General features: G+C 44.9%; 1 protein-coding gene across 3 annotated transcripts in view; it reads right to left on the reverse strand.

Moving 5' to 3' along the window:
- Znrf1 (zinc and ring finger 1) overlaps positions 1 to 12,370 on the reverse strand; it is a 98,357-nt gene extending 85,987 nt beyond the window's left edge. For all 3 annotated transcript variants that reach the window (XM_021228954.2, XM_013115666.3, XM_013115665.3), the window contains exon 1: positions 11,699 to 12,370. In XM_021228954.2, the coding sequence (XP_021084613.1) occupies positions 11,699 to 12,122 (424 nt within the window). In that variant the 5' untranslated portion in view covers positions 12,123 to 12,370. The remainder of the gene's footprint in view (positions 1 to 11,698) is intronic.
- Between the last annotated feature and the right edge of the window lie 2,250 nt (positions 12,371 to 14,620).

Here is a 14,620-nt window from a genome sequence, read left to right on the forward strand (position 1 = left end):
AAAGTCAACTGCAGCTATACAGTGAGGTGAAGGCTAGACTGGAACACTAGACCTTAGATCAAAATAAACACAACTCGCCAAAAACCTCCAAACTTAATCTTCGTTTTGGGAAAGATTTAGGGTAAGTGCTTTCAAATACTGGTATCTTAGCTTATTCTAAATTTTCTTCTTTTTTTAGATTAATTTATTATGAATACAGTGTTCATTCTGCATGTATGCCTGCGGCCAGAAGAGGGCACCCGATCTCATTACAGATGGTTGTGAGCCACCATGTGGTCTCTGAGAACCGAACTCAGGACCTCTGGAAGAGCAGCCAGTGCTCTTAACTGCTAAGCCATCTGTACAGTCCCTTAATTTTCTTCTGAATATGAGTTATGCTTATATGTAGTCTGTGCAGCATATGCATGCAGCACTCACAGAGGCCAAAACTGGAGCTGGAGTTAACAGTTTTGAGACATGTGGATGCTGGAAACAGAACCTTGGTCCTCTAGAAGAGCAGAAAATGCTTCTGACCAGTGAGACACCTCTCCAGTCCTAGTCTAAATTCTTTTTTGTTTTGTTGGTTTTGTTGATAGGGTTTCTCTGTGTAGTCCTGGCTGTCCTAGAACTCTCTCTGTAGACCAGGCTGGTCTCAAACTCAGAGATCCACCTGTCTCTGCCACCCCCTGCCCAGCCTTCCCCAGTGCTGGGATTAAAGGTGTGTACCACCACCACCACCACTATCCAGCTAAGTGTTTTGTTTGTTTGTTTTGTGACTTTTTATATTCTGAATATTAATCTCTTGTTGGATCAATTGCTGGATTCTATAAGCTATCTTTTTTTGGGGGGGTTGTTTGTTTGCTTTTTTCAACAAAGTTTCTCTGTGTTGTCCTGGAACTCACTCTGTAGAGCAAGCTGGCCTGGTAATCACTTTCCTTACCATGCAGAAGCATTTACAAAATGCAACCCCATTTTGAACCAAAAGTTTTAAGGACAAAGAAGAGCTCTACGAATCCACTCTGAATGAAGGTGCTACTGCCTTGTAACTTCAGTCTGGACATAGGCATAGACAGGGAAGGAAAGAAACTACTATTTATGATCCTCAAATGGGCATCATTAGGTCAGCTGCTATCTCATAACCCAGAAAGCTGACATTCTGCCTCTATATGGTTCCCAGTGCTCTGACCCTAGGCCTGTTTCATGATCCTTTTACACTGAAATGGGATTTGAACTGATTTAAAATGTTGAGGCTCCAATCTCATTGTTCATGCTGCCGCATCCATTCACTAGCCCAGGTTTCTCTGTTCTGTTCTGTTCTGCTATCCTGCATTTTGAATACAGAGCTTGGAGTCAGCAAGGAAAGCACCAGAGCTGTCATGCCTTTGGCTATGTTCTACCAAGGGATGTATCATCCACAACCTACTCACATCCCTCCCCCAACAGCTACCAAAAATTCCCTTGGTGAGAAATGCTATTATAAGAAGGGGTGGCTGCTTTGTGACTCACACTGTTTCATTAAAAAGATTTTTTCCCCAAACAAGTTTCAGTAAAGAAATCCAAAGGTTTTCTAAAGCCACAGCAAAATAGAACAGCTCATAATAGTATTTTTCATGGGTCTGCCACTTCACTGGAGATTCCTATTCCCAACACAGGAGATGTTTATATTCACTTGGCTTTTTGTGTTGCATTTGGTCTTCAGGTTCAGAGAACAGGTAGAAACTGATTAAACTCGGCTAATATAACTGGGATTGTTGGATATTAAGATAGAAGGCAGCTAGCTTTCAAGGGAGCCCTCACCACAGGCCTTAAGACTTACCTACAGCTCTCCAGGGCATCTGGTTACAATGGTATAGAAGTTTCAACCATATCTGACCAAAGTTGAGTAAATCCAATATCAATAGGTACTTGGGGACAGTTGTTACAGTAATGACTGGTATTTTAGAAAACTTTAGCTTAAATGGTATATCTTTGAGGGTGTAAATAAAGAGAATAAGTAATATTTCAAAAAACTAATTTGTTAGTGTGAAATCTCAAGGATCCCTTTATGTTCCTGTAGAATTTCCAGCCCTTAGGGGAGTATCAGGATAATGAATCTCTTCTCTAAAGAAAAAGGGTTACTGGAGATGGAAACAATCGGAAAACGTCTCCAAAGAGCTCAGAAATAATGGGCAAAATGACCACACAGACTTGGGGTCATGGGATTTTCTAGCTCTGTCCCAAATCATCTGAGTTAATTCTGCCTCTCCCACATGCTAAGAAATCACCTTTGACCTTAGAAGATATTGCATAACACACAATATGGAAGTGAGTAATTTTAGAACAGCTGTTTGTGAAGTATTTTTAATCACATTTTATAGAGGGAAGGGTACTACAAACAAGAGGTTTGGGGTCATATTATGAGTGCAATTCACCAAGACCAAAATGGCAAAGCACACACAAACACACTGTGACATTTCATCAAAAGTTGCCTTTCAAAAATTGAGGCATTATCCAACAGCCAGTTGTCATAGTCTCTCAATAAAATAGAAAGAAAAGTTATCACAACACTGACCTTCATTTTGTTACAAACCTTTGTAACAAAGGTTTATTAGTTATTCTTAGGGAATAACAGTCACTGTTGTTGGTTATCACACAAGACTTTAGTAAATTACTGAAAAAAGCATTAAAAACAAAGATAAAACAAAAACAAAAACAAAACCCCAACCTTATTCTGGAATCCAAGGGTAGCAAGCATAAATGTTGTGAGGGGCGTGTGTGTGTGTGTGTGTGTGTGTGTGTGTGTGTGTGTGTGTGTGTGTGTGTGTGTGTGTGTGTGTGTGTGTGTAGGCATAATACCCATACAGATGGGAAAAAAATGTCCGGGTGTTGGTGGAGCACACCTTTAATCCCAGGCAGAGGCAGGAAGATCTCTGTGAGTTCCAGGCCAGCCTGGTCTACAGAGCGAGTTCCAGGACAGCCTCCAAAGCAATACAGAGAAACCCTGTCTCGAAAAACAAAACAAAACAAAAAAGTTAAATAGGCAAATGTCATGAATACATATTTCCATAACGATATATGAATGGCTAGGAAACCAAAACATTTATCAATCATCATGACAGAAATGTAAACTACAACATTACACTCATTAGGTTAGCTATTATCAAAAAAAATTTTTTTTAAAGCCAGAGATGATGATTCCACTCCTGTAATCCCAGTACTCAGGAGGCAGAGGCAGGCAGATCTCTGTGAGTTTAAGCCAGCAGAGTGTACACAGTGAATTCCAGAACATCTACCAGCAATACAACAAGACCTGAGAGAAAGGGAGACAGTGGTTCTGAAACAGAGGGACTGGAGACTTAGCTCAACTTGGTAGTGTTTGCCTTCAACGTACAATGCCACATTCAATCACTAGCACCAAACAAACCCGGCAGGTAATTCTACTACTCAGGAGCTGGGGGCAGGGAGTCAGATGTTCACATTTATCCTCAACTACACAGTGACTTTATCAGCTTGAACTATGTGAGACACTATCTAAAAAATATAGAAAATATAATCTAGCAATCTTACTCCTAGGTATACATGAAAAAATTGGGAATATGGCTCAGTGGTGTAGAGCCTAGAACCATCCCCATCACTAGAATGATGGTTGGTGGTATAAAATTAGGATCTCAAATTCATATATTCACAGCAGTATTATCTACAACAACATGGAAGCAATTCATGTGTCAGTGACAGATGCATAGAGAAGCAAAATGTGGTATACATTCTATATTATACTCTTTGTCACACACATTGTATGGCACATGTTCAACCCCAAAAAGGGAAGGAAATCCTGACAGGAGATGCAACAACATAGATGAAGGTTAAGAGCATCATGCTAAGTTAAATGAGATAGTCACAAGACAAATACTTTACAGTTAGCTATATGCACCATTCAACTATACACTTAAAAATGATGACGATGAGCTGGTGGTGGCGGCACACCTTTAATCCTAGCACTGGGAGGCAGAGGCAGGTGGGTCTTTGTGAGTTCAAGGCCAGTTTGGTCTACAGAGTGAGTTCCAGAACAGCTACGGCTGTTACACAAAGAAACTCTGTCTTGAAAAACTAAAAAAAAAAAAAAGGGGGGGGGGTGAAGATGGTAAATTTTATTATATGTATTTTACCATAGTAAAAAGCAATGGGGAGGGGGCACTGAAGTATCAGTACTGTGGAGCTCAGAAAGCTACAATTACCAGACCAAGGGATAAATTTCCTTAACAAAGATTTAAAAAATGGTGTATCATGTTTCTAGGAAAAGATGTTCAGGCCGGGCGTTGGTGGCCCATGCCTTTAATCCCAGCACTCAGGAGGCAGAGGCAGGCAGATCTGTGAGTTCGAGGCCAGCCTGGACTACAGATCGAGTTCCAGGACAGCCTCCAAAACAATACAGAAAAAACCTGTCTTGAAAAACCAAAAGAAAAAAGAAAAAGATGTTCAGTAGCCAGGCACTCGTGGTGCACTTAGGAGGCAGAGGCAGGAGGATCTCTCTGTGAGTTCCAGCCTGGTCTACAAGAGCTAGTTCCAGGACAGCCTCCAAAGCCACAGAGAAACTCTGTCTCGACAAACCAAAAAAAAAAAAAAAAAAAAAAGGAAAAAGAAAAGAAAAAGTGTTCAGTGACCAGAAAACAAAGGTGTAACAAAGATACTGAAGTCCAAGAATAAACATGACAATCCTTCTTGAGATGTTCTCATTGAGAAGACAGAAAGCCCCCTTAAACTAGGTCACATGAGACATTTCTTAGCCTGCTAGAAACACAAAGATCACTTGCCTAGCCCAGAAATAGGGTTTAGTAAAAAATGAATAGTACTGGAGTTCAGACTCCTCAACATACCTGTGTGTATGCAATATAGAACTGAGTAAGACAAAATCCAAAACCACAAGAACAGACTCTTAAAAAGGAAGAAATCAAAGATTCTTGAAAAGAATGGTAATCTTTTTTTTTTCAAGACAAGGTTTCTCTGTGTAGCTTTGTAGACCAGGCTGGCCTCCAACTCACAGAGATCTGTCTGCCTCTGCCTCCCAAGTGCTGGAATTAAAGGCATGCGCCACCACCGCCCGACTAAGAATGTTAGTCTTTAAGACATTCCTGGCACCTACAAAAGCTCCATATATGGCAGGTACTCAATAATTATCAGTTGACTAAATGAATGTGTTAGTGCAATCATTTCTACACAAACAGCAGTCTCCTGCTTTGAGACGATGAGGGAAGGATATGGGGAAACTCAGTAATGTATCTATCTACTTTAGTGTCATGATTTGTCCTAGATCTTGACCTCTGTAGCTGCCAGGCTGGGCCTGAAGGTGAGAGGCCACAGCTTAGTAGGCCCTTCAGTGATACCAACAGTCAAAGGCAGCTGGGCCTTCTATGAAAAATCAGGGGAGCATGCACAGAAGGGGACACTGCTACAATTACTGTCTGTTCTGAGCCACTCAGTTCTCAAGACCATGGCAGATTGGCTTAGGCCTTTATGTAGGAGACAAATGCTTAGTTCCATGTGAAGGAAAAATTATGTCGAAAATACAACTTACGTGGATCCTATCTAGAAAATATCTAATTTAGCAGTATCAAAAAACAATGCTAATAAATGCACCCCCAAAAAAAGCACCAAGTTTTTCAGAAGGAAAAATGAAATTCATAACAGAGCTGGGTAAATGCTACACTAAGTACACTCTCAGACTCTGTTAGAAGTTCTCCTCAGCTCTAAGGAATTCTGGGATTGGGGTCCAGTCACCTGCACTGTTATGAGGCTCCAAGGATAGTAAAACTTAAGAATACTCTGGAGCCATTTACAGTTATGAGGTGAGCTCTTGTTTGTATCTGTTTTATTATATATGTCCAAGAGTGCACTATAAATTTTTTTTTTTTTTTTTTGGTTTTTCGAGACAGGGTTTCTCTGTGGCTTTGGAGGCTGTCCTGGAACTAGCTCTTGTAGACCAGGCTGGCCTCGCACTCACAGAGATCCACCTGCCTCTGCCTCCCAAGTGCTGGGATTAAAGGCGTGCCCCACCAACGCCCGGCTCACTATAAATTCTTACCATGCCTCACTTCACCTGGAGTTAGAGGCACACCACGACATTGTGACTTCACCCTTCCGATTGCCTTCCAAGACTAATGAAGCCAGGGAGATCTCAAGGTAAACTGCTATCAGCCCAGAAGCTGTACCAGCTGCTGATTTAAGATGAAACTGGGTTCCTTTTTTTTTTTTTTTTTTTTTTTTTTTTGGTTTTACGAGACAGGGTTTCTCTGTATTGTTTTGGAGGCTATCGGTCCAGCCTGGCCTTGAACTCACAGAGATCCGCCTGCCTCTGCCTCCCAAGTGCTGGGATTAAAGGAGTGCGCCACCACCGCCCGGCTCACTGGGTTCCTTATTAACGTCCCACTTGTCCACCTGGCACTGAACCTGGTTCTTATGAGAACACAAGACTGGAATTACAAACTGGAGGTCTCTGATAAGCCCCTTCTAGTGCTTAAGTCTAACATGTGGATATACTAAGAATCAGCCAGGAGGTGGTGGTGCACACCTTTATAATCCCAGCTCTCTGAGAGGCAGAAACAGGAGGATCTCTGAGTTTAAGGCCAGCCTGGTCTACAGAGTGAGTTCCAGGACAGCCAAGGCTACGCAGAGAAACCCTGTTTTGAAAAACCAAAGGGGGAAGGTGGATTGCTAAGAAGCAACCATTTGATTTAGACTGGGCCACAGCAAAGTTTAGGGGGGAAATGAATAAAAATTATACTAATCCATCATTCAAGAGACTAAGGTTAGGATTCAGGTTTGGGGCTAACTTCAAGATTTGAGTTTCACAACTTCACAGACCTATTATGGTTAATCTAAGGCTTAATAAGAGCAGGACCACTATCTCATTTAAGTCAACACTGATTCCCTATGATGTTTTTCCCGCAAAATTTGAAAGTCTCACAAGTTTTGACTTTATTTGTGTGCATGTATATATGTGTATATGGACATGTGGGGATGAAAGGACAGCTTATCAAAGTTGGTTCTCTCCTTCCACAATGTGGGTCCTGGGGACTGCACTCAAGATCATCAGCTTGGTGGCAGGTGCTCTTATCTGCTGAGCCACCTTGCTGGCTATAACTGGGTATTCTAAAACTTGAGTTCAGTGCCCAGTGAACTTGGATGGAGTATCATCACATTTGTAAAATACACAGCATGCTCCTTCTGAAGAATGGAGCTAGCACTCTTTCTATGGTTAAGGATGCCCTGGCTAACAGTATTCCTTGTGACATAGTTGGCTATGAGTCTGCTTAATATAAAAATATACACATTCATAAAGCAACCATGTTAAAAATTTAACCACTGTTGCTTACACTGCCTTTTAGATCTCCTGAGGAATAAACTAAGATTCTTAGGAAATTATCTTTGCCTGAAGGGAAGCATGGAAAATAAGCCCTTCACAGAAATAGAAAGCTAAAAATCTTGCATTAAAAACAAGGTCTTCATTAAGGCTAGAACTTTCTTGTAAAGCTGGGCAGAGGAGGGATCTAGTTCTTTAGGGAGCACAGATTTTTTTTTTCCTTCTCCAGAAAGCTCACAAAGACCTATTACCTTCAGCATACCTACAGTGAGACACAAAGAGGTTTTCTGATCCACTCCAATAGAGCTGGCAAGTGTCCCTCATGATTTAAGAATAGAAAAAAATTAAACCTTTTGAAAATCCTAGGGTGGCAGCAAAATAGAACTAAGATACCCTGCTAACATATTCAGACACTTAGCAAAATCACTCTATCTCAGCCCCAGTCGATGATTTGGTGAGAATACAGAACAAATTTGGACTTTTTGAATATATACATACATAGAAGTCAGACCAAACCCCTCAATGGCCAGCCATTTTACAATATAACTCAGAATACAGCAACATCTCCTGACATGACAGATACTTCATGTTTTCTCTCCATATTTGGAAACTCTTATTTCAAGGTTAACAGAACTACTAGAAAAAAGAATGACCTCCAGAGGCCATCAGAAAACCAAAAGCTACAGTATTACCTCAGAACAAAACCAGCAGTTGAACAGTGAAAGGGAAGGCTATAACTGCTTCTCAAAGGTAGTTTTCCTCCATAGTATTTATGGGAGAATTGTAGGTCAAACTCCAGATAGCACCAGCCTCCATCTGGGACCTGTGTTCTCATACTTGTAGACCTCTCTGCCCATCAAGTTCTAAGGAGACAGAGAAGGCACAGGACAATAGCGCTGTCTCCAAGATACCACCATGTTCCATTTGGATTTCATTTGGCTTTGTGTGTGTGTGTGTGTGTGTGTGTGTGTGTGTGTGTGTGTGTGTGTGTGTGTGTGTACTGTCACCAAGGCCCTCAACAACGACTCTGCTGGAGGACAGACACCTGCAGATGAACATATAATAAACCAGGAACTACATGACTCGTCCACTCAAGGTTATAAGTCAGGCACTTTATCACGTGCCCAGCCTCCCCACTTACTGTCCAGTAAGTTTCCAGGGTACTACTTCCTTGAGTTACAGATGAGAGAGGCCAGAGTGATGTCTTAGAGCACAGATGACACAAGCAACATAGGCCTATAACTGAAACAATTCAGAAGGTGAAAGCCAAAAGGATTAAGAGTTCAAAACAACCAGTATTATGTAAGTTTGAGGCCAGTCAGGGTCACAGAAAGACCCTATCTCAAAACAAACAAATTAAAATTAATAGTCAAACAAAGTACTAAATAAAAAGAGTCAGAATTCTGGCATTGTCAAGCTACCACTCCAGTCCTACCTCTGCTACTTACCAGTTAGCTGCCTGGGTTCTTTACCTCCTATGCAAACTGGGAGCCCAGTTAAAGTGATGAATGAGGTGATGGACACAAACCATTCACATTTTTTCATTTGGAAAATACCTGTGCCAGGCACAGTGTAAGACTTACAGCAGTGATCAAGAAATAGTTCTGGTCTCACAAGGCTGAGAACTTAGTCAAACTACAAAAAAATAGGTAAGCAGATAAATAAATGCTTATAAAAGGTGCTAAAAAATTAAGATTACTACAAATGATTGAAAACAATCACAGATAGGGCCAGATGTTAAGAGAGGCCTCTGAGGAGAAAATTCTGTTGAGCCCTAAGGGGTCCACAGGAACTATCTATGTGAAGAATGGAAGAACAAACATTTCTGTCATAAAAACAAGATGTACAAGGGTCACAGCGTGAGGAAGGCACAGGAACACGGAAGACAAATGTGATTGCAATATATCCTCTCATAGGGTTTTGGAGAACAACCATTACAAGCTGCTACCACTGAGGATTACCGCATCTATTTTTAAAATGACAAAGATGAGCCTAGAGAAAGGTGCTGTGTCTTGTCCAAGGTCATAGCTACTCAGAACAGGACCTAAGGCTGGAACCCCTCGGCATTCTACTTCCAGACATAGCACAAGCCCGGGGCTTTGACTTAGTTCACTAATGGCAGCTTTCTGTGCTGTGAGGAGTCCCAAAGCACCTTGAAAACACAAGTAATAACACCATATCAGTTTGCAGGCATCCTGTCCATCAAGCACTGAAGGCCCTGCTGTTGGAACCTTACCACACAAGAGCAAAAGCTGCTCAGACCTGACTCAAAGGCTCCAAAGTGGAAACGGCTTCTCTTCTTGCAGCCATGAACAACAGAAAAGGACACCCCAGAAAATTCCATGGCCTGTTCCAAGAGACAGTACCAATGATGCAAATGAGCACTCACCTCAAGTGAACAGCACAGGAAGAGCTAATTACTCTATTTGTACAAAAGAAAGAATACCTTAAACAGTGGCTCTCCATCTGGCTGGTCGGTACAGCCACCCCAGCAAAAGGCATCCGGGGATTCATGGAAGCAGTTTGAGGTGAACTGCAGGATGCCCTGGGCATTCAATAGGCTCAAAGTCTTGTAAAAGGACAGAATGGTCCTATATACTAAAATAAATACTAAAAATAAATAGCCTATGTTATTAAGAGCCAGACACACATACTTTAGAGACACTGAAAAGATTAATACCTCCAAATTTTCTTGTATTCCCATTGTTCAATGGTGTTCCCTAATCTCAGGCCTGAATAGGGGTGTGCGTGGGGGTGGGGGAGAACTCTAAGACTTCACAACTGAAGTGTGAAATTTTGGAATTCAGTTGTAAGCTCATAACTTTATCAGGGAACCTGGCAGTGGAACAAGGATAAAGAAGTTTCTAGTAAGAGCAGACTTCAGGAATCTTACCCAAAAGGTAACTTCTCTTCTCTATATAAGCCTTAATAAAATGAACTGTTTTGCTACACTCAAAATTCTGTAATTTTAGAGAACCAACTTACACTGTTTTCAGTTTTAATGACAGTTTATTTACAAAAGTAATCACAACAGTCTCACAAATACAGTCGACTCCTTCTGGATTCAACTATTTAAGGAAGATTATTAATTCCAAGATGCCTAAAGCAGAACAAATGCCTAAAAGATACCGCAGGCAGACATGCCTTATATCTGATTTCCAACAGTTTAGTTAAAGCAAGAGGCTCTAAACTAGCCACTATCCTATAGAAAGAAAGAGACCTAACAATCCTACCTTGTTTTGAAATAGCTACAAAAGTAATCCCACAGGTAAATCTTCCATAATATACCCTAAGGATATGAGAAAGCTTTCTCCTACACAGTGCCTAAAATTTCCCACTCACCCAAAGGAGTCTGAATACGTAACTTCTTCACTTCAACTGCTAATTAGCAAAGAGTAGTCCCACATCCCTTTTGACCAATTTTCCAGAAGCCTGCCCTGCCTTCTCAGGACAGCCAAGCAGCCAGACCTGTTTTCTTCTAGGAGAGTCGGCCAGGCCTTTTTTGCCCTACCAGCCAGAGCCTGGGAAATCCCCCTCCAGCCTTTTCCTGGCCTGTCACCAGAAGTGCACAGAATGAATTCATCCAGATTCCTTTAACCTTCCTCTTCCCCAGTCATGTGCCAACTGCTGGGTAATAATACCCCCACCTTGCCGGTGCTTTGTTTTAGAAAAAAGAAAAAGATGCAGATTCACGGGAAGATCGAGCACTTAGCATGGAGCAGGATAAAAAAGATGGAGGGACGAGAGTCACTGAGCCAAGTCTACTGAATGCAGCACGAGAGACCAGACCCCTGGTCCTGCAAATCCAAGGAGGGAGGCTTTCCATCTAACAGACCACACCTGTCTAAGCCAGCCTCCTGCTCCATTTTAATCAATTTGTACAGCTACTCAGCTGGGTGGAAAAACCAGCCACCTCCCTTTCCTAGGAAGGGTAGGAACCCTAGTCTAAGAACCACTTGCCCCTTGTTTTATTTCTCACTCTTTGTTCAGGAGACACTAGCTCCCTAGCCAGACAGGTAGGCACACCATGCTGCAGAGGCAGAAATGAAGAATCCAAACTGTAAGCCATACAAGAAGACCTCTTTTCTGAGGATCATGATGCTAATAAAGGGGACTTCAACGGGCAGGTTTCACTCTGCCGTCCACAAGTGAACACATGTCTGCAGTCCTAAAACGCCCGGCTCCGCAGCCTGTAGACAGCTTTTTCCCTGGGCAGTAGTTACCCCACTTGATCTTATTCATCCTCTGGCACAGAAGGAACCACCAGGGAAAGGCAGGAGTTAGCTTCATACCCATAGCTTAGCACACTAAGAGGTTTGGGGAGCCCCAGCGCGCCCTCCCTTGCACTCCACCCTTCAAGGCCTCCGTCGCCCGCGGACTCACCACTGTGCGAGCTGAACCACCTGGGTGCGATGTGCAGAGGTAGAGCATCCGCCAGTGAGGCTCGGGAGCCCAGGTACAGCATCCCGTCTCTATGGTGACCGCCGCCTGTCTCCTGGTAACCATTGCCGTGAGCATAGGTGGAGTCCGACGTGGACCCTCCGCCGCCAGGCGCCCTCTCTGAGTCGCCGGTCCCGCGGGAGGCGGTGGTGTAGAGACCAAAAGGTACCCCTCCGGCCGTGCTGGGGTCCATGCCCATGCCCGCCACCGAGCTAACCGAGCGGCTGCGCAGCCCCATAGCCCCGCCGCCCGTCCGGTAGTGCCCAAAGTGGGGCGCTCCTCCCGGCGGGGGCACGGCGCTGTCATCGGTAGAGACCCCCGGGAAGGGGCCCCGAGAGCGGGCTGCCGTGCTCTGCTTGCCCCCCATGCTCGCCCGGGCCCCGGTGGGGCGGGAACCTGGAGGCCGAAACCCTCCCCCACTACTCAGAAGCGGGTGGAGGGCTGGGCGAACATAAAGGGGGGGTTCAAAAGAGCCCTGAGGGGAGAAAATGAAAGAGAGAGAGAAAAAAACCCTCAGAAAATCCGCGGGCCGGAAAAAGCGAGCGAGCGGGGACCCCAAACTAAGAATTTCAAACAGTCCAAGCCGAATGCATGTTCTCCTTAAGGTCCGAAGACGCGCGGTCCAGAGCCGGCGCCGCGCGCCACAGGCCGCCCCCGGGCTCGAGAGCCTGAGGAGCCGCAGCGAAGGGAGGGAGGCGCCGGAGGAGGCCGCCCGCTCGCAGCAGGAAGCGGCGGAAGCTCGGGGCGCCGCGCGCGTCCCCGGTCTCAGGACTCGACGACCGGGGCCGACGGCCCGGACTTCTCCAGGCCTCGGGAGGGTTCGCGGCGGTGGGGAAGCCAGGCGGAGCTCTGGAAGCCGCGGTCGCGTGGCGTCGCGCTCCGGCTCCAGCCGCCGCCGGCCCCGCCAGCCAGCCGCACCGCCCCGTTCGGTCCCGGGCTGCGCTCGCCGGCGCTCCTCGCCGCCGTGGAGACAATGGAGGGCGGCAGAGCGCACGCGCGGCCCGCGCCCCCCTTCCCCCGCCGGGTTAACCCTTTCGCGGCCCCTGCGGCGCGGCGGAGCGCTGCGGCCCTGGAGGTCCCCACCCACCCGCCGCCTGCGCCCCTGGCGGTCCGGGGACCAGCGAGCTCCAGCCGCGGGGCGTCTGCGACAGAGGCCGGACTTCTTCCGGAACAAGCACGGCTAGAGTCCCTGCGAAAGTCGAATCACTAGAGTCAAGAAGAGCCCTTGCGTGGGGGAGGGGCGGTGACGGATCTAGTGGGTGGGAAGGAAACTAGAAAGCAAACCAACTAAAAGGTCTACCTGGGTTTGAGGGTCATTGGGCGAGCTCCCCTCCCGCCACGAACCTGCCCTCACAGCACCCTCTGGTGGATGTGCTGTCCGTTCGTTCGGTGGTTCCCGTCCAAGGACCCCAACCAACGTCAGGAAGTTTAACATTTTGGGGGGAGTTAGCTTGGACCCGAACATCAGGAGTCTTAACATTTGGGGTTAGGTGTTAGGAGATACAACAGGGTCCTGGAGGCACATAGGAATCAGGACTTTACTGACAGATCAGAGCCAACTATTTGGGTCTAAGGAAACCAGTCGATTCTTTAGGTTAGAATGTAATCCTGAAAAATCAATAGGCGGATAAAAAGCATGGAAATAGAACAACGCAGCTCAAAAGTGTAGTTTTAGAAACTCCTTGTCCAAGGCTGACTCCTGTTTTGTTTACCATGTATTTTGATATAGAGCCACAAGGCATGGACACTGTGAGGACTCAATAAATATTTGTTGACCGGAGCCCGGCGTTGGTGGCGCACGCCTTTAATCCCAGCACTCGGGAGGCAGAGGCAGGAGGATCACTGTGAGTTCGAGACCAGCCTGGTCTACCGAGCGAGTTCCAGGACAGCCTCCAAAGCCACAGAGAAACCCTGTCTCGAAAAACCAAAAAAAAAAAAAAAAAAGAAATATTGGGACTGTGGTGCATGCCTTTAATCCCAGCACTCAGGAGGCAGAGGTAGGGGGATCCTTGTGAGTTCAAGACCACGCTGATCTACAAAGCAAGTTCCAGGACAGGTTCCAAAGCTTCTCAGAGAAATCCTGTTTCGGAAAAACCAAATTTTGTGTGTGTGTGTGTGTGTGTGTGTGTGTGTGTGTGTGTGTGTGTGTGTGTGTGTGTGTGTGTGTATCGGGGCTGGAGAGAGGACTCCGGAGTTAAGAGCACTTGTTGCTCTTGCAGACACCCCAGGTTCATTCTCTGCACCTATGTGATGATTCACAACAATCTGTAACTCCAGATCCAGGATACCCAACGAGTGTGCAGTCTAGGCATTCATACAAAAAGATAAGTAAATCTAAGCTTTTATTTAAAAATATAAAACAAACACATGGATATTATCTGTTCTAAGTCAGGAATGTGTACACTTTTGAAACTGAAATGAGTGACCTGAAGAAATAGAAACTTACAGAGGCTGGAGGGATGACTCAATAGAAAGTATACTGCTCTTGCAGAGCACATGAGTTTGGTTTGTAACTAATTCGAAAGAATCTGATGACCTCTTTTGGTTTCTGCTGGCACCCACACATAAGTAGCACACCTCATTTAAACACACATAAAAATAATAAAAACAAGCCGGGCATTGGTGGCCCACGCCTTTAATCCCAGCATTCGGGAGGCAGAGGCAGGCAGATCACTGTGAGTTCGAGACCAGCCTGGTCTACCGAGTGAGTTCCAGGACAGGCTCCAAAACAATACAGAGAAACCCTGTCTTGAAAAACAAAACCAAAAATAATAATAATAATAAAAACAAATTATAAATAAGGGAATATTCATCTTCTTCTTAGAAGAAAGACTAAGGTATCAGAAAAGGGGTGATTCATTACTA

The sequence above is a fragment of the Mesocricetus auratus genome, unplaced genomic scaffold (genome assembly GCF_017639785.1).
Source record: "Mesocricetus auratus isolate SY011 unplaced genomic scaffold, BCM_Maur_2.0 Super-Scaffold_6723, whole genome shotgun sequence".
NCBI lineage: Eukaryota > Metazoa > Chordata > Mammalia > Rodentia > Cricetidae > Mesocricetus > Mesocricetus auratus.